This window comes from Blennius ocellaris (assembly GCF_963422515.1).
Source record: "Blennius ocellaris genome assembly, chromosome: 9".
Taxonomy (NCBI): Eukaryota; Metazoa; Chordata; class Actinopteri; order Blenniiformes; family Blenniidae; genus Blennius; species Blennius ocellaris.
The window spans coordinates 3,685,434-3,712,010 of record NC_137658.1 but is presented as its reverse complement, the minus strand read 5'-3'; the positions used below and the strand labels follow the sequence as shown (position 1 = coordinate 3,712,010).

General features: G+C 44.0%; 3 protein-coding genes across 3 annotated transcripts; 1 reads left to right on the top strand and 2 right to left on the bottom strand.

The window, feature by feature from the left end:
* Positions 1–447: 447 nt before the first annotated feature.
* Positions 448–11,455, bottom strand: rnf130 (ring finger protein 130). Its single transcript, XM_080502276.1, has 9 exons — positions 10,469–11,455; positions 8,924–9,213; positions 7,152–7,343; positions 4,255–4,502; positions 3,853–3,924; positions 3,656–3,738; positions 3,282–3,378; positions 3,000–3,186; positions 448–2,409 (listed from the first exon to the last, which is right to left on the bottom strand). The coding sequence occupies exons 2-9, from the start codon at positions 9,195–9,197 to the stop codon at positions 2,297–2,299; spliced, it is 1,266 nt and encodes a 421-aa protein (XP_080358402.1). The 5' UTR covers positions 9,198–9,213; positions 10,469–11,455; the 3' UTR covers positions 448–2,296.
* Positions 11,456–12,986: 1,531 nt separating this feature from the next.
* On the top strand, positions 12,987–14,616 carry LOC308134517 (proteinase-activated receptor 4; the record flags this gene model as incomplete). The annotated part of the gene is made up of 2 exons (XM_080502277.1): positions 12,987–13,089; positions 13,522–14,616. 2 exons carry the CDS (start codon positions 12,987–12,989, stop codon positions 14,586–14,588), a joined length of 1,170 nt encoding a protein of 389 aa, XP_080358403.1. The 3' UTR covers positions 14,589–14,616.
* Positions 14,617–18,012: 3,396 nt separating this feature from the next.
* LOC308134620 (E3 ubiquitin/ISG15 ligase TRIM25) lies at positions 18,013–25,300 on the bottom strand (the record flags this gene model as incomplete). The annotated part of the gene is made up of 8 exons (XM_080502392.1): positions 24,646–25,300; positions 24,300–24,408; positions 23,237–23,332; positions 21,418–21,651; positions 21,308–21,330; positions 20,475–20,623; positions 20,005–20,202; positions 18,013–18,053 (listed from the first exon to the last, which is right to left on the bottom strand). The coding sequence occupies exons 1-8, from the start codon at positions 25,278–25,280 to the stop codon at positions 18,013–18,015; spliced, it is 1,485 nt and encodes a 494-aa protein (XP_080358518.1). The 5' UTR covers positions 25,281–25,300.
* Between the last annotated feature and the right edge of the window lie 1,277 nt (positions 25,301–26,577).

Genomic DNA, 26,577 nt, shown 5'->3' with positions numbered 1-26,577 from the left:
TATATTTGTCCTACTTGTCTGTACCTGGTCTGGTGGGAACTGTGTGCCCTCCCCCCTACCTGTGCCTTCCTCTTCCTGTGACCTCCTTCCTCCCCCTCTACACATGGAGCCTGTGTCCAAAATGGCAGCAAAAAGATTTAAATAAAGTATTAAATAATCGCCTCACAATAAGCATAAATGGCTCGTACATCTTCACTCTGCTTCAAACTAGACTCTTCAAACCAGACGTCTTGAGGATATCGGCAGAAGCCCAGTGGACAGGTCACCACTGTGTGTCTCTGAAAGAGGAATTTCCCCAAGGGTACTGATAAAGTATGATTGGTTACAAAACCGCGCATAATCCAGCATCAAGAGATAATCTGAAAGAAGCTTCAATGAGCAACACTGACTAACGGATTACTAAAGATAAAAGGGCGATTTCGGTCTGTTAAATTCAATAAAGACACTTTATTGACACTTAATGTTGAGGCAGTAAAGACACAGTGAACTGAAAGCATCACACATTCACCTTCATCATCATCATCATCATCACTACGAGACACAGAGACAAGGACAGACAGACGAGTGTCCTCAGGTCACTTCAGAAAGAGTAATGTTCAATAATTCAGGTTATAAGTTGTATAATTGTGTTTATATACTGATTATTATTACAGGCGGAGTAATTCAGAAGCGGTTTAATAAACTTTAAAGGAGCAGTCCACTACTTCAGGAAACCTTCTGAGTCTCTGCTGCAAAAAAAACTAAACAACCCATTTTTGGAGAGAAAGAGACGGACATGTTGACGTGGTCGATGGCGTCACACTGCGGCGAGAGAGAACTCCTCATGGTAGTTTGATGTCCTGCACACCTCATCTTGTGGCGCTTGTGCTCAGATAGATTAAACTAATCTCTTTCCACGACCGTGACGAAGCTGAAACTGAAAAAAAAAAAAGAAAATGTTCCTTTACAGGTCGGTGAGGTCAGCAGACTCAGAGCGGCTCCCTGAGGAACTCCGCAGACAGACAGGAGGAGGTTCACCACGACGCCCAACTGTTCCTTTAAATTCACACGGAGAGATGTTTTTGCTACGGGGGGGGGGGGTTAACACCGTCGAGGGTCAACGTGGTCCCTCCAGAGGATCCAGGTTCAGGAGCTCCTCGGGTTTATAGTTCCAGTATGATGTTTTAAAAAGGAAGAACCAGTTCCATCAGTATTTACAGATAAGAAGTTCGGATCCGGGTCTCGAGATATGAGTCAGCGGGGATTCTGGCACCAGACTGAACGACGGACTTCCTCAGTTTTCCAGGATCATAAAACACGTTGAATACTTGGAACTGTTTTTTTTTTTTTTTTTTAAAGGAACTGTGAGCAAATCAGAAACGTTTCCATCCTTCCAAACAGATCAGAAACTTTTCACATCAAACAAACATTTGTGTCTTTAAAAAAAACAACAACAAAAAAAAAACATTTCAGGAACCTTTTAGGCACTCAGGAAGTTTTCCCAGGAACTTTCTTAATATTTTGCACTGAAAACACAATGATCTTTGGGAAATAAAAAAAAAAGAGGAAAAAAACCAAAAAACAAAACAGGACCAGGTAACTAAACCCTCCAGAAGAGTTCTTCTGCAGACCATTGGACATTTTTGAGAGAACACAATATTTTCTGGAAACTTCACAAAACCCCAGAAACTAAAAAAAAAAAAAAAATTGTTGGAATGCAATGAATTTGACAGAATTCACCAAATACTTATTAAACAGTTGTTTTTGCGGCGAATCGTCATCCTTTTTGTCGTTTCTATTCTATCCTCGGGCAAAAACCCCCCGTCGTTCCAATGTCGTGTTCGTACCTTGCGTGTCAGTTTGTGCGTGATTGTGACTGATCGTGTGAAGTACTGCTTGAACACAAATGAAATCCCGTCAGTAAACCATTAAAAAAAAACAAAAAAAGCCCACACAACTCCTTTTCTTTCTTTGGAGGACTTTCAAACCTGCTGCTTTGGAAATGCTCTTGGAAACTAATAATGCTTTTTCCCGGATTCTGGTTCCTGGTTCCTGCGCTGGAAGAGGTTCTGGAGTTTGCGGCGCAGCTTATTCCATTTTCTGTCTTCAGGAAAAACAAAAAAAAGAAGTCAGAATAACGTAGAATCTGGGATCCGGACCGGGATCAGGTTCAGTCTGGGAAAAAGTCCGGCTTGGAATAAGTGACGCCGAAAATTGTCGTGTCAGTCGCTTTTCTGCATCCGGTAAACGGTCGTCTGTCCCTCGGCAGTTGGACCGGACACTGGGGTCCGGGGGCTCGTTACCGCGGCGACGAGCCTCAGGACTTGTTCTCCTCGTAGAGGTCGAGCGAGGCCTGGATGTCCGGCAGCTCGATCTCACAGACGACGCTGCGCGGGGACATGGAGTTCCGGTTGAAGAAGTGACCGCCGCCTGAGGAAACGACAACATCTTTTGAAAAAAACCTTTATTTCTTAAAATACAATTGATAAGCATTTATTAAATCTCACTATATCTTTGTAAAGAGTGCGATTTTGTTGCCACGTCCCATATATAAAGAGACAATTAGGTTATTTAAGTTAAAAGTTAATTTAAATAGTCCAAATTACAGAATTAATTAAACAACATAAATAACATTAATATGTTGGTAAATTTATTAGCTAGACGCAATTTCCCTTTAATAGTACATCTCGGACCTAATATTCTTTTGAGTACTACTGCCTTGTTATATAATTTGATATTTGCAAAAAAAAAAAAAAAAGTACCTTAAAAGTGACTAACTACATGAACTGAACATATGAGTAGTAAGTGACAAGCTATTGTTTGTACAATGGCTGTTTGAGAAAGTAATAGTGTGTATTTTCATGATTTATTCATTTAATAAAAGTCCTATAAAAGCAGCACCTGTATTTTCAATCATGTATTCTGTCGTCATCCTAAATGTACCAGAATTAGGGTGCGGGGAAAAATACATAAAGTCACTTTCTTGATAAAAGATGAAAGCGAAACGAGGCACTTCTTACTGGTCACGGCGATGGTGATGTCGGCGGGGGTCCTGGGCGTGGCCTCGGGGTGGGGGGGGCTGAGCGGCTCCAGGCTGATGGACGGTTGACTGGTGTCGCTCAGCAACGCCCTCTGGCTGCCGGACGTCTGACTGACGCCCAGACGCTCCACGTCCAGCACCACGCTGTCCACGCAGGGAAGACTGGTCTGAGGGCAGAGGGACAGACGGGAGAGACGTCGGTTACCAGACGTCCTCCCGGGATGTGCCGACCGGCGAACTTCTAGCCTGCCGCCCGACTCACCATGATGCCCAGAGCCTTGAGGATGTTGAGTTTGCACATGGGGCAGGTGCAGTGCTCGTTCAGCCACGGGTCCACACACACTTTATGGAAGACGTGTCTGAAACGCACAGGCCGGGACACGTCGGTGTTTGGACACGCCTCATTAGGAACCGATACAGGGCCGATACCGGATTTAAAGAACGGGTCTGATAATAAACCAAAACTGAACCGATACTGAATTGATAACAGACTAACACTGTCCTGAAATTTAAAATATACTGATGTAATCTTGAATTGGTACTTGACTTATAACCAATCGGAATGTGGGACTGATGCTGGTCCGATATCGGCCCGATACTGGGTTGTTATGACGGATCCGACAGGCTCAGACTTACTTGCAGGGCAGGATTCGAACCACATCATTGAGTTGGTACGCTTCAATACACACAGCACAGTGGTTAAAGTCTGGATCGGTTTCCTACAGAACACACACACACACACACACACACACACACACACACATTAAAATGGCATTTTAAAGCCGATGAGGTTTGTTGATAAAAACCTGCAACAGAAATATGGTGGCATTTACCTTGTCTCCTTTCTTCACCGTCCTCGTCGTCAACTTGCCAATGGCTTTCTTCGCCGCGTCGCCAAGACGACGCTATCAGATAGGATTAGAAAAAAAAGAGTCACACGTTTACAATTCTGTGGACGGCCGAAAACGTTAAGTTGAAATTGATCACATTCGTCTGTTGTGGACTTTTTTTTTTTTTTTTTTTTAAATCTAGATTACATCATGTTAGATTTTTAGTTGGATTTTCGACCTTCAAACGAGCAAATAAACTAATTAATCTCCTTTATGTGGCTGTTAGTGTACGTTTGATTATATCGCATTACACGCTCATCTTCATGTTGGCTTATTTGTTCACATCAGAAATAATGGCCTGAATTCCAGCACGTCAGTTTAGCCGTTTAGCGTCAAGAGGGGTACCTGGCTGCGGTCGCGGGCGCTGGTGTAGCGGATCTTCTGGATGAAGTAGAAGATGAGCCACGCCGACGAGATGATCATGAGGACGATGAAGGAGATGGAGACGAAGACCAACGAGCCCCGGTTGTCTTTGGCGGAGCCGCTTTGGCCCACCACCACCGAAACCAGGACCGTCAGGTTGCGGTCCAGATGAGCCAGGATCTCTTTGCCGTACGTCTCCGTGATCATCACCGCCACCGTGTTGCCCGTACCTGGACCGAGGATGACAGATTAGAGAGAGTCAGTCCATGTAAAATATCAGGATGGATTCATCTTAATGTCAAATGTGAGAAAAAGGGGCAAGGCCGCATTAAAATAAAACAAACGACAGCAGATCCTGAGAACAAAAGACGAGTTGAGACGGTTAAGACTCAGAAAAGCGAAGCTCAAGACCAACGTCGTAGCTTAAAGTCCTAGGGAAGTGAAAATTCTACCTCCAAAACACTCTGGCTATCGCTTCTAGGATCCTTTTTCTGCTAACTGGCCGAAGTGTAAAATGTTAAAATACGGCAATCTGCGACTCTGCCCCACAGTGATCTTTTTGTAACTGCAAGAAGTCTATTCTGAAAGTTACATATTAAAGTTAATCAGATATTATACTTGCAAAAAAACAAAAAAACAATATCTGCATCTGGATATCATATTTTCATTCAGGATTAAAACAATTTGTCATCATCTGGAAACATTTTTTTGAGTTTACGTGTCTAAAGTATCACTTCACATAAATTGGACACCTTTATTGTGAAAGGCGTTGCGTTGTGTGACCTCCACAGACGCATTAATGTCGGGGGTCCAATTCTGACCAATGTCATTTTTGCCAATCTAGTGTTTTTAGATCAGCCTTTGTCAGTTTTAATATTTATACTTAAAAATAAATAAATCAAAAAATCACATGGCGGGCTGGATTAGATCCTCTTTGCGGGCCGGTTCTGGCCCCCGGGCCACATGTTTGACACCCCTGGTCTAAACAAAGTCCATAAACAACCTTATCTGAATCACTCTTCAGGAATACGAGCGTCTCCTCAGGATAAGGACAGGGGAATCCTCTGTGCAAGTACTGTTCCCAGAGCATATAACTGCCACTGGGTGGCGCAACAAGGGCCTGCATGTGCTCACAAGACACTCACACACACACACACACCCACACACACACACACACTTCCCAAAGTCAGAGAGTTTGTCTGGGCAGAGTCGACTATTTATCATGTTTAAACTTGACGGCGTCGTTGCCTAAAGCGCTGCTGCTCCGTTCTCCACGTCTGTTCCTGAAGCATCGGAGTTCAAGACTCAGATCCAGTTTACGACACTGTCAAACTGAAACTATGACCGGCAGAGGGGGAAACAAGTCACCAGTGAATTTGATCTGCGACTCCTTTTTTAGCCCATCCTGAACAACTGCCAGCAACTAAATTATAGATATATTTATATACATATATATATATATATATATATATATATGGCTGTGACGCACGCATGTCTTGTGACGGTGCTAATGGGGGTGAAGCCGTCGTCATGTTCACTCTGGTGAGTAACGCGTCGTACCATTAAGCTTTTAGTGAGAACAAGGTCTCCAGCGTGCTCCACCTTAATTAAAAATCTTTTAATAAAAGACTTGAGGATTCCTGTCATTGTTACAAAGTGGAGCAAGCCGCCTTTTACGTGATAAAACTATGTGAAAGAGCTGAAAGTGTCGCGACAAGAGGGCAGGCCCAGCTACATGTGGGAGAGCGACAGTGTCTATTTGTCAATAAGAACCATAAAAACGCCCTTTTGTCTACCAGAGGGCCAAATTACAGTTGACTATTAAATTATGCATGAAAATTGGAGCGATCAGTTAAGAAGTAAATTAATATCTGTTTACCAAATTTATTAAATAGAAATGAGGCCAACGTTAAACGGTTTGCTGTAACAGTGCAAGAGGATATTGTGACGTCGCAATACCGCCGCATGTTCAATCAGTTAACATTTAATTATAAAACCCTTTACAACACTCGAGGTGATTGAAGTGCTTTCCTGTAAAATCAGACAGTAAGACGATAAGGAAAGGAATTAAAAGAGTAGAAACATACATGATATCAACAATGGAGTGAAATCAAGTCGAATCAAATGAAACCAAATTAAATCAAATAAGATAAAATGTCATATTACCGAGTATTAAAAGTCAGTATACTGTAGTGTAGCAGTACTACAGTATACTGTGGTCTACCGTCACTGCAGTGCTATAGACTGATCAGGCTTATTTAATTTTCTTCCGGATCAATTTGTGTGTGTGCGTGCATGCATGTGTGTGTGTGTGTGTTTGTGTGTGTGTGTGTGCATGTGTGTGTGTGTGTGTGTGCACGCACACTCTAACACGCAAACACACACACAGTGTGAGGTCACAGTGACCTCATCAATTAATAACACACTTTTCTATATTTAGACTCAGCGAATGACCCCCCCCACACACACACACCCACACAACCTTGTCCATCGCCTCCCCGCATCACGAGCTTCCCACACAGGAACATGTATAACGACATAACCCTGATTCAGAGATCTGATTCACTGATCTGCCGGAACAAACCTCTGGTCTCATTTTGGTCTGAACTTAATAAAGATAAACAAAAAAACGATGATAAGTCGTCATAGCAACTGATGAACAGCTTTGTGCTTTTCTCGGCCTCCTTGATGAAGTCGCTGGTTCGATTCCCAGCAGGTTTTAAAGCCTCGTGTCTCTTCCTAGTTCTCTAGTTTGTCAAGTCGTTGTCGTTGGTAAAGTCGGGTTAGTTAACCTGCCTGGCTACGTGAACCCATCCTGGTTAAATAGTTGATGTGTTGTTGTCGTTGTTCTGGTGGGTTCAGTGTTTGTGGACTCTGACCTTCGTGGCCCATCTTCACCGTCTTGTCGGTGGAGTTGTTGTAGATCAGGACGGCCGTGGCGTTGAACGCCGCCGCCTTCAGGATCTTCTCCTTGAAGGTGCAGTTTCCTCGCTGAAGCAGCGCCACCCAGTGGACGCCGCGGGGCGGGACCAGGAAACGAGTGCTGGGGTCACAGCCCTGCCGGTCCACCACTGAGGAGGAAACAGGCGTTACCATGGTTACCGCCATCACATCTCATGTGGAATAGTTTTTTTTTTTTTTTTTTAACCGAATAAAATTTTCCTGCAAGAAACACCAAAAAAAAACCACGGCAAATTTGATCACATCTTTTTGGAATAAGCTCCTGTGAGATCGTAGATTTGGAGGGACTGAGTCTAAAACAGCGTCGTTATCAAGAATGTGACAATCGATAAAGTTTAAATAACATGAGAGAGAAAAAAAACCCAACAAGACAGATCAGCTCTTGGTTTTCCTGTTTCATTCACCAGGAGGAACTCTGTGTTTCCTGTTGTTGTTGTCATTGTGATCATGAGAGAGAGAGAGAGAGAGAGAGAGAGAGAGAGAGCGAGAGAGAGAGAGAGAGATGGACTGTGACGCTGCAGGCGGAGACTGAGGCTCCATCAGCAGCTGCAGTGTCCTTCCACTGACTGTAACTCGACACCTGAGAGCAGAGACACTGCAACCTTCCTCCACCCTTCATCCGCCCCAGAAGCCTCCGCAGTGTCTGCTGCGGCCGCCGCATGCAGCGCTACGTCCACTCCACCGCAGGAGCTGCAGCCGTTCAAACCACGTCGGCTGCATCCACCCAACCACACACTCAAACTACATCAGCAGCAGCATCCACCCAAACTACATTCAGCACGTCCTCACCAATTCAATCTAGATCAGCTGCATCCGCCCACTTTACGTCGGCTACATCATCCTCATCCACCCAAACTACATCACATACACATATTCTCAACTATATCAAACCAACTACATCAGCCGCATCCAACCACATTACATCAACGACAACGCCGTGACTACATCAGCTGCATCACCCACAATAAATCGACTATATCAGCTGCATCAATCCGATCTCCATCCGCTACATCCACTTACAATATAGCGACTACATCAGCTGCATCACCCAAACCACATCAGCTGCATCCACCAATATGACAGTAAATTATAATATTAGCTACATGACACCACCCCAGACTACGTCAGGCACAATACATCAGCTTCATCCACTCAGCTTAGATATTTGGTGATTTGACCTAGAAAAAAAAAAAAAATATATATGATTTTTAAAAAAAGAAAAATTCTAGTTTCCGTTTGATAAAAAAAAAAAAATTCTCAATGTGCTTAAAAATGACTGCATCCATCAGATATACTGCAACTTTATTGCTGTGATTGTCCTCTGAGCTAAAAAAAACAAAACAAAAAAACAACAACATATAAACAATCGCAAAAATAAAAGTAAACAAATTCAAGCTTTAACCAGGTTTAAGCAAAAGTGCAACAGCAACTATGGAAATCCACAAGGAATGGTAGAACGGAACGCGAAAAATATTTTTTTTAAACTAGGGGGTGGAATTTACAAAATAAAATGCATCAGCTGGATCCATTCTGATCACATCTCCCACATCCAACCAACTACATCTATTCAACTCCATCACCGGTGTAGTACTCTGGAGTGAGTGTTGTCTCAGGCGTGTGTGTGTGTGTGTGTGTGTGTGTGTGTGTGTGTGTGTGTGTGTGTGTGTGTGTGTGTTCTGACATCACACACCTCCGTGATGCGGCGCAGGCGCGATCACAACGCCCCTCGTGTCGACCTTCGGCGAGTTTTGCCCGTACGTCCCGTCGTCGCTGCTCATGACGTGGACGATGTTCCCCCGGCCGTCCAGCACGGTGGCGTTCACCGTGGCGCTCACAAACTCCTCCGACACCATGTTCCTGTCCGAGCGGCCCGCCGACACGGGGAAGACCGGCACCAGGACCAGGACCGAGACCAGGACCAGGACTGACAGGACGTGGAGACGCGTCCATCCCAGCGACGCCATGTTCTTACATCAAAAACTGTCGGGAGAGGAGAAAAAAAACATTCAGATTAAACAAAAAAAAAACAGCCTCCACAAAATAGCAGGAGTTTATCCTCCAAGGAAACGTTGACCTTCTATTTTTATTATGTTCCTCCATTTCTACAGATTTTATAATGCGATGATGAAAATCCCTGTACAAATAAAATGTATTATTAGTATTATTATTATTATTATTATTATTATGATCGTGTGACTGAACACCTGAAAATAAGTAATTATACAGTAGGCAATAATAATGATTATTTTCACACTGAAATACTTTGTTTTACAGATTCATTAACGTCGATACCGAGTTCTAATATGGTTAAATTGACCTTCCTTTTATGAAAGCAATCTATTTAAAAAAAAAAATTTCCCAATGGGCCTTTGACTTGCAGAGACTTCATGTGGCCCCAAGGTCGGCCATGTTTTATCTATGTCATAACTCTCTATGCCCCCCCCCCCCCCCCCCCCCCCATGTGTGGTTGGGTTTATTATGAAAAGGTCTGAGTTCATTGGAGAGAAACTATTTCCCTCAGGCGATCAATAAAGCCGCCCGAATGTTAATCTCCACTCCTCACAGGTCACAACAGGTTCTCCTCCAAACATCCGTCTGAAAATACTCATAAAAGGTTGTGGTTCAGTCTCGTCCATCGTTGTCCTGATTTCTCTGTCCAATTACCTCAAATGTCCCCATTCCAGTGTTTAACAGTTTAAAAACACCTTAATGTCAATGTTTGTTTTCATCAACAGGCCCGAAAGCCTCAAAACAACTTCACTTTGAACAAACGGCACAGTTTTAGTGGCAATCAACAGATTTTTACGTCCCGTTTTAGTACAAAATGTCTCTGTGCTTGTTTGGTCCTGATGGCCTGGACATTCACGTCCCACTCACACCAGGTGTTTAGTCCAACAGGTGACGGTGCTGACCACTGGACCACCGTGTCCCCAGAGTACCCAGAACTGTGTATCGTGAGCTTCCTGGGACTCTTGTCTTTTCTGGAATGTCCTCTTAAAGGGACACCGTGGAGCAAAGGTCAGTAGTTTTGCATGTTCTCCCTCAGTCGTGTGACTTTTCCTCTGGGAACTCTAAAGACATGGAAGAGACCCCCCCCCCCCCCAGTGTCCTCATACGTCTTCCGCCCAAACATGTGTTGATGTTTCTAATTTTTTTATTGACTTTTAAAATCAATGATGTTTTACATTTTAAGTTACTTGGAAAAGCTGATTTGTAGCCCCAAAGTGCCTCCTACCTCAAAAACTCTCAACTTTCACAGAAAGACGGACGGATGTTACTTTCCGTGTCCCCCAGATGTGTACACTGTATCCGACCAGGTGTTGCGTATGTCTTTTGTATTATCCAGATGTTTTGAATATCTTTGTACCATCCAGATGTTTTAAATGTCTTTGTGTCCTCCAGATGTCTTTGTCACTGTATCCCGTAAGCTCTTCTGTTCGACTTTGTACAATCCAGATGTTTTGAATGTCTTTGTACCATCCAGATGTTTTATATATCTGATGTTTCAAACGTTTCCGTGTCCTCCAGATGTTGTCGTCACTGTATCCCCCCCAGTTATTTTTTTGGGGGGTTTTATTTGGCTTTGTGTCCTCCAGATGTTCTACATATGTGACGTTTCAAAAGTCTGTGTCTTCCAGATGTTTTCCTTTATCGCCGTGTCCTCCAGATGTTTTATCAGAGGTCTTGTAGGTTTTCCACCTTCCACTGCCGGCTCAGCAGAGGACAAGCTATACCCTGAGTTCAGCCTGTCAGGTGGAGGATAAATCCTGCGAGGACATCAGGACAATGTTTTCAGAACATGGAGCCTCACCACCACCTTCATCATCATCATCATCATCATCATCATCATCATCATCATCGTGGTCGTCGTCATCACCGGGCCAAACGTCTGGATGTCGGTCCTGGATCGCTCCTCCGGTGGAGCCACGCAGTGTGACTGCGGGTCTGCGGCCGCAGCGGAGGCTCCGGCACCGTGACTCAGGGCTTCACGCCGAGTGGAAGCGGCGCTGGCGGCCGCTACATCCCGCTTTGTCTCGCCGTCCGCAGAGGCACGATCGTCGGGCAAAAAATATGTATATATAAAAAAATAAATAAAATCCCCGGCCTGCTTCCGCCCCCGCGCGGCCTGCTTCCTCCCCCCCCACCCGCGTGAGTGTCGCCGGGGCTCCCGGCGGGTCGGATCGTGGCGGCGGGTCGGCGTCGGATCCGGGTTTCGTTCCGGTGGGAGCTGCTCGGTGCGGCGGCTCGAGCCCAGTCTCTCTCTATCTCTGTCTCTCTCTCTCTCCCGTTGGTCGGCGACGGGCACTGCGCAGGCGCGTGGCCGGAGCACTGGGGAGGCGCGTGCGTGTTCAGATCCGGGCTGATACCGGCTGAGAGCGCTCGCGGTGGCCCGCGGGGGGTCTGTCGGTCCGACACGGTGGACCTGGGAGGGTTTAAACCGCGGAGCTCCGCGCATGGAAATCCTGACCGACAACGAGGATGGAGACGCAGGAGGTCACAGCCTGACCTCTAGTGGACGTTCGCGGTAAATGCACGTTCAGGCAGCAGAATCAATCAATCAATCGATCGATCAATCAATTGATCAAATCTAAGCCAAGCAAGAATGGAAATAAAGACAAATAAAGAAATTACAAACATAAATGCAAATGTATAATAATTTTTAAAAAGTTATACAAAATTGATAAAGCATGAGAGGAACTACATAATAAAAAATAGGACAAATCTTAGTGTTGCTGTAGACCACATAACACCAAACCCGAGTTCAGACCAAGACCAGAACATCCCATGTAATTGCCTCTTTCTAAAAAACCAAAAACTACAAGGTGGTTTTAGGGTTTTATTTTAATGTTTCAACACTTCTTCTAGGCCACAGAGCCACAGGCTAACTTGTTCAACGTGTCATAGAGTTGGAAGCGGAATGTTCTCCTCAGTCCATTTTTAGAAGGTTTTCTTTTTTCTTTTTTAAACCTTCTTGAAGTTGGTTTCCAAATATTTTTGTTAGATGTGAGATGGGAGCGTTGCAGTTCCCACAGAATGTGCTGCAACGTCTTACGGGTTGTATCCCAGATCAGAACAGAAAACCCGAACAAACTGAAGGAAGGCGACATATTTAGCATCGGTATGGACACGTTGAAGTGAGGAGACATGCCCTCTGTGCTGTTATCCCATTATTTATGATGAGCGTCATCTGAAGACTTGCTATGGCTCGCTCCTGTTGCTGGACTGCCATTGGACAGGATCTGCTCCTGGGCAGGGCTGGGCAAAAGAAAAAAAAAGAAAAAATACCAGACATGTTTCCTGTGCGATGGAGGAAACCGGAAGCTGCTCTCATCATTCCTGCATCTGGCTTGTGTTTGGACTCCTGTACTTGTGAGGACCGTCATGTAGGCGGAACCACCAAAAAGGCGACGGCCTGCTGACCTGCCGTGGTGGAACGTGATCAGATTCCAACAGCTGACAGAGAGGATGTGGAAGGAGGGCGGACAGTTTCTCACTGCGGGGCTTACTACTGCAAAAGGTCCTCAGAAAGACACACATACTACACACACACACACACATCTTGATTTCATCAACAGAGGCTGGGCTGCCACAAACCACTGAGGTTTCTCTTTGAACCACAGAACTATTTCTATTGCTTCAACTACGACCGCTGCAACCACTACTACCAGTTCCTCTGTTGGACGACAGTTACTAGTACCATTACTAATAAGACCTTACTGCTGCTGGAGCTGGAGATGGGGCAAAGAGGCAGAATGAGCGTTGTTTGGACCGTGCTCTTCGTCTCTCTGGTGTCGTCGGTCTGCTGCGTCTCTCCAGCTCCTCGTCCGGCAGATGGATGTTCCAGCATGTCCTTCCGTAAGTCTTCTTCTCTCCTGCGAAACTCCACGACGGGCAGAGACACGCTTCTGTTCTGAGACACCTTCTGTCAAATCTGAACACGTTTCAGACACAAAGTTGTTGAGTAAGACAATGGTTTGTAAGGTTTGCAAGAGTCTTGAGATGTTGAATTATGTTGATTTTGTTGTGTCAAACTTTATGTTATAGTTACGTAGCAACACGTGTTTTTTACCTTGCGTATGCCGATTATTTCTTCTACTTTTAAGAAAAACGCTGTCACGATCCTTCCTCTTTCCTGGCATCTATCTATAATCTATATTAAATCACAAATAGAAAGCATCTCTTAAAACTAACTTGTCAGCTTTTCGAAAAAAGACATGACGAAGACAAGCGTCACGAAACTTTGAATGGGTCAGGAAGAGACGGTGGTTTATTTATCGGTCTCCGCAGGTCTGCGGACGTTCAGGCTGATGACGAACTGCAGCTTCACCACGCTGAAGGAGAAGCAGCTGAAGGAGATCCAGGCGCCGACCACCAACCTCTACCTTCCCGTGATGTACCTGCTGGCCTTCAGTGTGGGCCTCCCCTCCAACCTGCTGGCTCTCTGGGTCCTGCTGGTCCGGACCAAATCCCTACCCTCCACCACGCTGCTCATCAACCTGACGGTGGCCGACTGCCTGCTGCTGCTCATGCTGCCCTTTCGCATCTCCTACCACTTCCGGGGGAACCACTGGGAGCTCGGTGAGCCTTTCTGCCGCGTCGTCATGGCGATGTTCTACGGCAACATGTATGGCTCGGTCTGGTGTCTGGCGCTCGTGGCTCTCGACCGGTACATCGCTTTGGTCCACCCGTTCGGCGCCCGGACTCTGCGCAGTCGACGGGTGTCCCTGTACATGACGGCGGGGGTGTGGCTGGTGGTGCTGGCCGCCATGTTGCCTCTCCTGGTGTCGCAGCAGACCTACAGGCTGGACGACCCGCAGATCACCACGTGCCACGACGCGCTGCCGGAGGAAGAGCACCGGAACTTCTTCCTGCCGTATTTCGCCACCTTGTTCGCCCTGTGCTTCGTGCTCCCCTTCGCCGCGGTCTTGTACTGCCACGGCGCGGTGCTGCGCACCCTGCTGGCCGAGGGGAAGCGCTACGGCCACGCCGTCCGGGTGACCGTGCTGGTGCTGCTGGTCTTCGTCGTGTGCCTGCTGCCGAGCAACGTCCTCCTCCTCCTCACCTACACCGACAGCGTGGTGGACGGGGACGGCGAGGATCTCTACGTGCCCTACATGGTGAGCCTCGCCGTCAGCACGTTCAACAGCTGCATCGACCCGTTCATCTTCTACTACGTGTCGGAGGAGTTCAGGCAGAAGGCCAAGGACGTACTGTGTTGCCGTGACGACCCGGAGGGTAAACAGTCCTCGACAGGCCACAACGTGTCGTCGTCGTCCGGCCAGAGGTCAAAGAGCACCCTGCTGTCCATGTCCGGCCAGAGGCGTTCGTCCGAGAAGGCCGACATGTCCGCCTAACAACGCTTTGCTGGTGATTGAATAAAACTTTATTTTACATTTTGAATGAGAAACTTTTTTTTTTTTTTTTTTTTTAACATTTTGTAAAATCCACAGCAAACAGAAGCTGCAGATATCAAAGAGTCCTGGGATCCATTTATTCAAATCATACCTCTTTGCACATGATAGGAAAGTCAAAGACGATTCCAGAGGAAACAGTTTGCTTCGGATTCTGCTTCCCTCTGCGTGACGACACTGTACAGGACAGGTCATCTGGTCCACTAGAGACTGTTTACATTGCAACCCGAGAACCACAAAGTGTTACTGGTATTACTCGTAGTGTCACGAGTACCTCGTAGTGTTACTGGTGACACTACTGCTCCTTTAAACTGAACCTGTAATGTATTATTAGACGGAGCTGATTGTAATCTCAGATCCACCATGAACACGTTTTCTGTTTGTTTCAGTAAATATTTTTGCTAAAAAACATTCCAAGTGTTTTTGTTTATTTCAGATCGACCGCTGTTTTCACCCTCATTGTCCACGTACGTTCAATAAAGTACAATCAGGAGTAAACGGGGAGCTGAAGGATCAAATAAAAGCACATATTATAATAATAGTTTATTACGTCAGAGACAATATGATACAAGACAAGATTTCATACAATGGATGGTGTGAAATAAAGATTTAAAATTTAATCCCCAGTGAATTTCATGCATTTGTTTCCTTCTCTTCGTGTTTAAAAAGAGCAAAATACACTCAAATGAAATATATGCTTTCAAGATGATCGTGACGGAGTTGGAATAACAGAAAACATGTAGCAAGACAACTCCCGAAACACTGTACACAAAATATTAATAAAACATGATGATTGGCAGTAATCATAGCTTTTAATTTGTCAGTATTACAGATAGTCTATATTAAAAAAAATGTTTTCTTTGCAAGTCAGGGGTCGTAAAAAGGGTTAATAAAAATAAAATGCTAAAAATGCAGAAGTAGAAAAAAAAAGATTCATAAAATTAAAGTAAAAAAGAAAGTATATCTGCAAGGTCAGCTGAAAACAGTGTTATGGCTAAAATATCTAAAAGCTATAAAAGGTAAAAATAACAAATGTGAAAAAAAGTCAAACTAGCTAAAGCAGCTCAAATGATCAAAATGACAAAAAAAGACTAAACTAGTTAAACAAGTGAAATCAAGTCCTTTATTTATCACACATAACAATTATACACTGTATAATGTGCAATAAATTGCTTGGACTTTCCGCACCAAAACAACAGTTTTTATAGGATAGAAGAATAAGAAATAAGGAAAAGTTTAAATTTAGAGCAGAAATAAAGAAAATAGCACACCACGTTACAATATTATTAATAATAAAGGGAACTAAGGCACGTGAAACATAAAAGATAAATATAGGTAGAACAGCTTAACTCAATAGAAAAACTCAAAATGAAAAAGACAAATAAAGTGGATTAAACCACTTAAAGTAGGTAAATGTAAAATCTAAAACAATGTAAACAATGTTTTCCATCCCAAACTGCAGTTATGAGACTCAGCTGTGTGACGTTCATTTTAAAAAAGTTAAATTTTTCCAGACTGTTCTAAACAGTGACTAACGGGAGTTTTAAGACGAACTCGTGAGTCACAATGTGTTTTTTATTGTTTTAATTTTTTCCTCCACATTTTGGGGCGTCCGTGACGAGAGGACCGTGTGTCTGTGAGTGCGCTGATAAGACAAGCAGTTCCTGTAGCGGAGGCGGAAAATAGACAGAGGAGATTAGAGTGACGCACACTGTCACCCTCTACAGAGGGTTGTCGATGTGTTGATGTGGACGGCGGCCACTGGACTGCAGCCTCAAGTCAAACAGGGTTTTTTTTTTTTTTTTATATAGATGAAGGAATCTATACATTTCATGCTGAATCAAACAAACCACTAATAAAGGAACGTATGAATGATGTTTTCTTCTTTTCTCCACCGGTTTTCACTCTTAGTTCTGTGCATCTGGGATCATTGTTTTCTAAGAGAGTAGATTCTTTCTCAGTTAGCCATTTTCAGTTATTGCTTTTTAGTTTCCTGTGGTTGGTGTGAGTGACACCTTACTTTCAGAGGACATTCTATAGATCTTAGTCTCAGAGTGTCAAAGGGGCAAATGTGAAAGAGGTCATATTATCCAGTTTTTCAACTCTTCCACATGTTGGTCTAAAAACATTGTATTCAAAGTTCATTGCTTTTTTTCTCCATTAGAATATTGGATCATAGGAGCTGCATTCAGAATCTGCTGTGTCTGTGTGAGCTGGACTGGCTCCGCCCACACACGCCCATGTATGGGAAGAGGAGGAGGTACTTCCTCTCGTGGCGCCATGTGCCAGAGCAGAGCTGCCTGATTGTGGGAGGAGTCAAAGGGGAGGAGCCTATCTTGATTAGGGTTGGTGATGATTTGAATATTACTGATTACATTATACTGATTTCTATAGAGCAAGAAATTAAAAAAACAACAACTTAAACCAGTGGGAGAACATGGAACATAAGAACCTCCTGGAATACGTACAATAAACTAGCAGATGTGTTGGATGAGATAATAAAAAATATAATTTATCTGAAGATTTCAGCAACGAACCAATGAAATTCAGTTTGGGAAATAGTGTGGGAGCGATGAGGTCTCAGTTCACGGTCGCTATTATAAGAAATAAATAAATCATCCGAGCGCATTGGCAAATTGAAAATACTAAAACACGGCCCCGGCCCAGTATTGGATCACATCTCAGCCGGTCCTATTTTTCTCCTCAAGGACAACAAAGCCATGTAAAAAAAAAAACGTCGTCCGGATTCCTAACAGAAGATTGAAGTGACACCTCGTATCTACTGACACGGCATTCGTGGGTTTTCGCCTTTGACCTGATTTCACGGTTTTGTGTTCCTTAATATATCCTGATTTTTGTTGGTAGTTTTGAGTCCATATAGGGTTTCCCCCTCCCCGGTCAGCCTGTGTCCCGGTCCGTCCCTGATCCTTGTCAGCTGCTCCTCGTTGTTCCGTGATTCATGGTCTGTGTTTGTACTGACCTGTGGTAGTTTATCTCTCTTGTCAACCGCACTGTTAGTGTAATTCAAGAGTTGTAGTTTCCTGTTTGCTTCTCGTTTCCTGTTCTCAAACGCCTCATGCCTTCACTTGCCTGCAACATCTCAGAGTTGAGCACCAGCAGTTTTCTGCTTTTTTTTTGCAGATTAAGAATCTAAATAGCAAATCGCTTTATGATATAATGGATGAATGGTTATATTCTACTTTGGAAAAAAACAAAAACAAGGAACACTTTTGTCAGAGTCAAAATATCTTGGTCATCTTGAGGTAAAGAACTCAAAGAACTTCAGTTAATCAAGTTAATCAAAGCATGACGTTTTTTTTCTTCATAACTATACAATTTAATAGTACAAGCTTAATTAAAGCTTGATTCAGTAGGGAACAGATTTCAAGGTATCGCCGTCAGTGAAACCTGGTTAACAAAAGGAATACGAGTTTAAAGATTTCAGTGTGAACTGGGACAATGAAAGAAGTGATGAAAGATTTTTTAGCTTTAGAAGTAATTACCCATTAGTCACATTTCAGCTCATCTTATGACCAGCTTCACTCTCAGCAGAGGTAAATCTCTCAAACATACAAGAAGCAAAGTAAAGTTTATAAGTCGATGAGTATTTAGAGACAAATGTACGACGTGTTGTTTTAATGAGTTGCAAATTTGCTGAAATTCAGGACTCCATGTCCAGTTGCTGCTGAAACTGTAGAAAGCTAAACTGCCACATCTAGTGGAGTTCTTGAGTGAGTGCAGATCATAAGTTCTGGAGTGTTTTGTTTTTTTAAATTGCACCTTCATATTTTGACTTTTAATTCAATCGCTGTCTACAAATTTCGACATTTATTTTACGCTGCAGAAGACTTCATAATCAAACGAAGGCCTCGGGCAGATTTCTTTGACCCCCGGCAACAGGTGACGGCTGAAATGTGATTGGTTGAAAGGTCGAGTATGAAAATATAGGTTTAGAAGCAGTACATCCTGGAGAGACTGTAGAAGGAAGCAGTATTCATTTACCAAATATAATTATCAATCTGTAATTCAGATATTATACTTAAGACGGCCACTGTCATGAACACTTCAATCGACAGCAGTGAATATTCAACAAGCTTTATTCCATTATTACTTTTTTCATGTATGCCATTTCAGTTTGGCCGGTAATAAAGTCACACGTATCAAAAAGAAATATCAGAACATTCAAATATTTCAGGCCTAAACAGCATTTCTTTTCTTTTTTTCTTTTTCTTTTTTGTAATAAAGTGCAAAATCTCACATCACCTGAAAAGGATATTTTAGGAATACATATATGAACTGTGCATAGCAACGTTTGTCTTTCAGAACAACAACAACAAAAAAAGCCTCAACTGTTTTTCAAAGCAGTTATGAAATGCAGTGTCACTGTGGAGCCGACAAACTGTAGGAACTGCAGCGCATTTCTTTTTCTACCATCATGCCAGGCAGGCAAACTAAAGTAACCATGCTCACACATACACGCACACACACACACACACACACTCTTTGGCTGTCAATGTGTAGTTCAAGCGCGACACAATCACACACAGGACTTGTTGGAAGTGGATTTTTACTGGCCTGGTGTTTTCAGTCAACATTTTGTTTTTGTTTTCTCAGATAAAATGATGCTGACGACTGTTTGTCCAAGTTCAGGAGACGCGGATCAAAAAGGCTTTCTGTGGTGATGAAAAACTAAACCTTTATATATATCCGTCTGTGAAATTGAGGAAAACACATTGATCGGTTGGGTTTTTTTTTTCCACCTGCTGCATCAAAAATCCAGGTGAAAAGGGATTCAAAGTTTCCCAAACAAATTAGATCAAATTTGTCAGAATTGCAAAGGCAAACTTTTTTTTCTTCTCTAAAGCGAAGTTACAAAATCTCTCAGAACCGACATGCAGAAGTTGATGCCAAATTGACTTGAACCCCTCCCAGTCACATCTTCCGTCATACATTCACATCGACTGTCTACAGGAAAGGTCGTCTCATATTAAGCACCTTGTATAATAGTTGGCGACACAAGCGGAGGCGTGAGATCGATGTGGGCAGAGTTTCAATGCTGAGATTTATAGTCCTGCTGAGCCGGGGGGGTTGGTGGTGGTGGTGGGGGGTCATGCTCACAGCGGTGGCCTGTCTGGTGTGGGAATCGTTCCCACACCAGACACCGGGGGGGGGGGGGGGACGCGCCGCCGTCTGCAGCAAGATCACATTCAAAGTGCTTCATTAGGTGAAAAAAAAAGATGCAAAATAAATCACATCCTCAGTCAAAATGTCTCTCTCTCTCTCTCTCTCTCCTAGTCATCGTCGTCCTCCTCCTCCTCTTCCTCCTCCTCTTCCTCCCCCGGGCTGTAAAGATCGTCACCCAGATCGGTCTGGTCGTTCAGGCCCTCGTCTTCCTCCTCTTCCTCCTCCTCCTCCTCCTCTTCCTCCTCCTCCTCCTCGCCGTTGCTCCTCATTTCCTCCTCGCTGCTGTCGTCGTCGTTGTCGTCGTCGTCGTCCTCCTCGTCCTCGGCGTCATTGTCGTCCTGCTCCTCCTCGTCTTCAGGGTCAGAGACACGACCTGATTTGGGAGGGGCAGAACGGAGGTAGAACGTTCAAGTAGAACCAAGCGGTGGTGAAGAGCTCGTCAACAAACAAACGGCAACGGTGGAGGATGAACCACAACACGACATGTCAACGTCTCAATACGTCGTCATGACAACCTGAGTATTCAATCAATCAATGTAAGTGTTTGGCAGCCGATTCCTTTTGCCGCGATGAATCTTCTAATTCACTTCAGCTTCAGCACATTTTACACGTCTTGTTCTGAGCGAATGACGTGGACGTTCTTACACAGGGAGGTGATGGCGGCGTCGACCTGAGTGGGCAACTCCTCGTCAAGGAACTTTCTCATCTCCTCCTCCATCATCACTGCGAGAGCCTCCATCTCCATGTCAACGTACTCGGGGTAGAACATGGTTTTCCTCAGCTGTCTGCAGCACCTGAGACACGCAAACGACACGATTCAAAAAGAATCCCAGCCTTTAAAACAGATTTCTTTTTTTTTTTGAAATATTGGAAATGGAAATATTGGCCTCTCCATTCTGTGCAATGCTAAATATTCATTTGCATTTCCGATATATAGAACATATAACTTTAAGTTTTGTTCTCGTATTCACTTCATGTTTATCGTGTCACTTAAGTAAACAAGTCCAACACGTCCAGCCTCATTTCAATCTAAAATACTCAACATATTTTAATAACAGCTCTTTACCTATCTACACTGTGTGTATAGCAATCCTGGCAATTTACTCTATTTACTCTATTTTAGAGGATTTTTCTTTTTACTGGATTGTTTTATTTTAAATTTTAAATTTGAATTTTTACATATTCTATTTTTTGTGCTCTTTTTTGCTCTTGTTTAGATATTTACATATGTTTACATATTTTAATTCCTTAATTTTATAAGTTCTGCACCGTTTACCTTGAGCTGTTGTAAGTTTGTGTTTCCCCCCTGGGGAGGAATAAAGCTCTCTACTCTACTCTAACACTCCCGCCAACAGCTGGAATGTTGGCAACTTTGAAAACACACCCAAAAGCCCAATAAAGGGGGATTCAGTGGAGGACTTGACGTGTGAAGACAACCAACTGCTCGTCTCAGACTAAAATTAAAAACCAGCACTTACTGTTTCCCCGTGGTCTTGTAGGCCTGCAAAGACAAAAGCAGACGTGCGGCTGATCAGTTACGTGACGTTGCGACGGGATATCCCCGGGCCGGACGGCGCCGCGTTCTCACCTCCATGAAGCGGAACGGGTCGTTCTCCTGCATGAGGATCTCCAGGCCGCAGCGGGCCTCCTGCAGGCGCACCTGGTCCTGGCAGATCCTGGAGATGTTCTTCTGGATCGTCAGGTCGTTGACGTTGTGCCGCATGAGCGGGAATTCCTGTAGTCTGGCGGTGAAGCGGAGCACGTTGGTCTTCATCTCCTCGCCCAGTCGGGCCAAACACTGCTCAGAGTCGTCCATAAACTTCTACAAAGGGGGGGAAAAATAAAGTACAGAAACAAGAGTAAAATAAGTGGGAGACAGTTAATGTGAACAGAAACCACAACGGAAAGGGCAATCGACAAAATTGAGACGAACGTTCTCAATTTCATAGAAATGTTTTTTTATTTTATTTTTAATTTTTTTATTTATTTAAGGTAGTGTAGAGGAACAATATAAAACAGTAAAGAATTCCATAGATCTGTGATGATGAACAATACATTCTATATACAAAAGTAATACAAACGAGTGCTGCCTCAAATACTATTTACATAATGTGTGTGTGTGTGCGTGTGTGTGCTTGCATATGAAACACTTAGTGAGACTTGGTTATGTTTATGGAGGAAGCAGAGGAGAAAGGAAATAGTTTGGTAACATAGAAAAGAGCAAAAATTAAAAAAAGAATTGTAAAGTCATTAAAAAATATATTTGACATTTCTCTCCAAGAGTAGGAATATTATTGGGTGAGAGGGAGAGAATATGAGAAAGTGTCGGTGTGTGAATGCGTATTTACATTTGCATATGTGTGTATGTATAAATTGTCTGATAACGTTACATAAAGCCGACACTAAAAATAAAAATAAACAGAATAATGGAGTAAACAAAATAATGACTGGATGATGACTAAAACAAATTATATTGTGGAATTCTTAAGCTAATTATCAAAAAAAAAAAAAAAAGTGAAATGATCCATTTTGTAGAAATTGAATGAGTTTGTTTTGGAAGTGAGGTTCTATTGTCATAAATTCAGGGAACGCTGACTGAGATTCTGCCATAATATAGTCAGACAGTAGATTTTGCCATTGATGTATACTGATATTTTTTGATTTCGAGTTTGTGAGTATGGTTTTCTTGACGATGGTTATGGCTACAAGCAAGTTTTTTTTAATTTTTTAACCTTGAAGTAAATCAAACAAAGCTGCCAAATAGCAGCACTCTCATGTTACTCTGAATTACCTGAGGCAGTGACTTAAGCAGGGGGCGATTCAGGCTTTATTCTGCATTTTATAGCAAAAAAAGTTGAATATTTCAACAGAAACCTCCTGTTTTCTTGTCATTTATAATAAAAAAAATATATATATATTAATAAAACAAATCTGATGGCATCATTTTTATATATGTCAATGTTTGTCTGAGGAGTAATGAATAGTCTGAATGGTCAATTTTTAGTTCTCTTTATACATCTGGATTTACAAACTTTTAATGTTTTCCTAAACTAAGTGACAGAGTCTAGTAGTAGCTGTTATATTTACTTTTTTTTAATTAATATACTTAGTTACCAGTTTGTTTTACATTAAAAGCAACTTCTATCTCGAGCTGTGAACATTAAACACAGACCGTCCCTGAGCGTCTTGTGTTACTGTCCATGGTGCTGAAAAGATCAGGGGCGTCTCTATGACCAATTCATTTGTAAAAGGGGGAAAAACAAAAGCAACACTATCAGGTTAAAACTTCATCATACGAAGTCTCAAGCAGCACAGCGAGGTGCTGTCGTGGTCGGATTGAGGCTCGGAGTCTTTCTGTCGGCGTTATTGTGGGTTCGGTTTGTGCGAGACTGAGTTTTGGGATTTACCTTGTTCCGTCTCTCCTTCTCCTTCTGCTCCTGCAGTTTCTTCTCCGCCACGCTGAACTTCCTCTCCAGCTTGTAGAGCTGCTCGTCCAGCGCCACCTGCTCAACACGCAGAGGTTTCTACTTACACATGTCCAGCCGAGTATTTCTAGTTCAGCATCATACGGTGTTACTTGAGTGAGAGTGTAAAGCAGGCATCTAAAAATCAAGAGTAAGGGTAATAAAGTACTTGAGTAATACTCACTGGGTATATTCAGAAACGGGGAACAACAGAGTCGGAAACTGCCAAGTATGAATTTAAACAGTTTACATGAAGCAAGGGGGACTTCTTATAAAAAACACTATCTTGAAGTGTATAATTAAAAAAAAAGAAGAAGAAAATCACAAAGCCATTCAGTCAGGGTGAGTTTGTAAAAACATGTGTAATGCAACAGCTTTGTGAGTTTATGTTGATAATTTTACTGTGTTTAGCATCAGAAAGTTGTATTAAAATTGGCTTTGTGTCGACATTGTAGTCGTTTTTGAAAGTGATGTAATTGTTTGGTTTGTATATAGACACTGTCATCACATACACTCAAAGAAAAAGTTTAAAGTTTAAATGTAAGGATTATTATGGCACCTGTCCATCCCACCTGTTCTAAGTGGTAAAAAAAAACCCACACTAGCTGTTGGTTCCAGCTGTTCTCTACATACAGCAAAAGACCTGAAGCTTCTCAAATTCCCCTCTATCAGGGGGGATAAAAGGACCGGAAGTGGATTTAAAGGCACAATAGAAAGTCCACAAAGAGTCACGTGACAGCCGTCACTCGTTCACGCTGAGCCACTGAAATTCTCCAGCATTCCAGAGTCATCACAGGACATTGTCCAAGCCCAAGAAAGAAAGCTGGACAGACGGAACAAAAAGAAAAAACAAAACAAAACAACAAAAACCTCTCGACTGAAAACTCCAGGAGACATTTCTTTTTCCAGGCTGCCGTCGCTGGTTTTTGCAGTGACAAAAACTAGTTCCTTCACCACGACGCAGCCATTTGAACCTCAAAGCAGGCGCTTAAAAAGAAAGACGTACCTTGAGATCTTTCATGGTGTTGGACAAGGTCTTGATTGTGTGTCCAGCGTGTCCTCCCTCAATGGTGCAAGCATTGCACACACACACCTTGTCGTCCATGCAGTAGTACCTGGAGTCGTGAAGCCAATGAATAAATAAATAAATATAAAAAGAAGCCAAGAGGGGAATCAGATGACTCATAAAGAATCTTGTCATGTTGTGAATTGAGTGGGAGGAAATATTACACATCTCTGGTTTTTATCTCACGTTGTAAACATCAGTTTCGCGGCTCTGAATCTCTTACATTCGTCGGTCACGAGCGGTAAAACCTCCGGATAACGAATCGCAACACGACCCTTCCACCCACCTGAATATCTCATCATGATCGGGGCACTTCCGTTTCCAGAAGTCGCTCATGGGTTCGGTGAGCGGATGCTCGCGAAACGCCGGCAGCTCCAGGTGAGGCACCACGTGCTCCCAGCACATAGACACCTCACACTTCAGGCACGTCCTGACGGCGAGCTTCGGCGCCGCCGTGGCGGTGGCGGCGGCGGCGGCGGCGGCGGCTTCCTGAGCAACAGACGCAGCGGGGCGTCGGTCCTCGGCGGCACCGACGCCCGGCGCCTCGGCGGGCGCCGAAGGGCAGTAGTCGCACGGCACGGCCGACGTGCCGGCGGAACCCTGCGCCGCCACCGAAGACGACAGCAGCTCCCGGGACCTCAAAGCCGTGGCGGTGGCGGCCCGGCGCCGGTGGCGATAATCGTCCGCGATGTTGGCGAGTTTGAAGTTCTTCTGGAAGGCGCCGTCACAGCGGTGGCTGTCGCGGCACTCGGGGCAGAGCAAGCGGCCTCGGTTGGCCTGGCGCTTCAGGCGATCCAGGCAGGTCTTGCAGAAGCTGTGGCCGCACGGGAGCAGGTGCGGGTCGCGGTACAGGTCCAGGCACACGGTGCAGGTCAGCTCCTCCTGCAGGACCCTGGACTGCTCCGCCTGAGCCGAGGCCATGGCGCCGCCGCTGACGCCGCCGCCGCCGCTCCGTCCAGGCCGGGCCAGAGACGTGAGGCGGACACAGACAACAGGGTGGGGAGGTGTGGCGAAAGAGGGAACGGTGAAGTGACCCTAAAGTGGAAAAAAAAAAGAAAATAATAATAATTGCTGGTTTCTCTATGTGAAGTTTTGCCTGGTGAAAAGAGGAAAACAAAACAAAAAGATAATCGTTTTGTCTAATAAATGTTCAAATAGACCTAAAACAATGTGCAATACAAAGTTGAAGCTTTGATAATATTTCTCGTCAGAACGAAGATGAGTCTATTTTGCTGCTCACTTTAACAGGCGTTTGGTGAGTTTCTATACTGGACGTCCTGGAGCTGCACCTCGTCGACACTTAATCAACAGGTCAAGAGGTCAGAAGCACAAAAAATGAAGGGAAAATGACTAAAAGCATCAACATGGTGACTTTTAAAAGGCTGCCGGTAGAAACAGCAGACCTGCATGTTTAAATGGTACCAATCACAAAGCATTAAGACATCATAATCATACTTTCGTGTTTATTTATCGCAAGTAACATATCGCATCATTAGATTACTACATGCTACATAACCAAACATTTTGACCTGGACACAATCTATCGTTGTTTCTATTGTTTGTTTCAAGGAGAATTTAAAAACAATGAAAAATTACAGATAAATTGATTGTGGGAAGGTCTGGATATTGACTCATCCCTTTTTGTTTTGTTTGCTATCTTAACACATGAACTGTATAATTCACATATTCTCTATTTTTTTTTACACAGATACTCTGGTTGCCTCCCACATTCTGAATACAGACATTATGGGACTCTAATCCGCATCTAGACGAGTCGTTTGACACTTAATAAGTGAACACGTGGAGGTCGTCTTATGACAGAATGACAACAAAAACAGATGACGCAGTCTGGTGTTATTTGCAGATTTCGCAGACTAAACTTTGCTCGGGGGTCAAAGTGCAGGAGGAAGCAGGCCTCTTCCCTCCACCGACACCTGATAACCCGCAGATAACCCGCCAGCCAGCTCGCTGTTGTTGTTTACATCGGTGTGGAACGGCGATTCCCGGCGATTCCACAAAGCAGCCCCGGTAAACGGCTCCGCTGGAGCTCCGGGTGTTTTTTTTCCCCCCTCCCGGGAAACCGTCCACCGACCGTCTATCTTCCGTTATATAGGGTCAACCGACAATTAGCTCACCCCTCCGGCACCGGCCACACTTAATCTCCTGCCGCCCTCGGGCGGATATGAAGACGCGACGCGGCGACGGGCCGTCGTTTCTC

Excerpts from the sequence above, each read along its gene's own strand:
- rnf130 (XM_080502276.1), bottom strand. The coding sequence starts at position 9,197 with ATGGCGTCGCTGGGATGGACGCGTCTCCACGTCCTGTCAGTCCTGGTC. Across the intron at positions 7,344-8,923 it reads GCCTGCGCCGCATCACGGAG|TGGTGGACCGGCAGGGCTGT; the intron begins GTGTGTGATGTC and ends TTTCCTCCTCAG. Across the intron at positions 2,410-2,999 it reads CATCACCATCGCCGTGACCA|GCGGCGGTCACTTCTTCAAC; the intron begins GTAAGAAGTGCC and ends TCGTTTCCTCAG.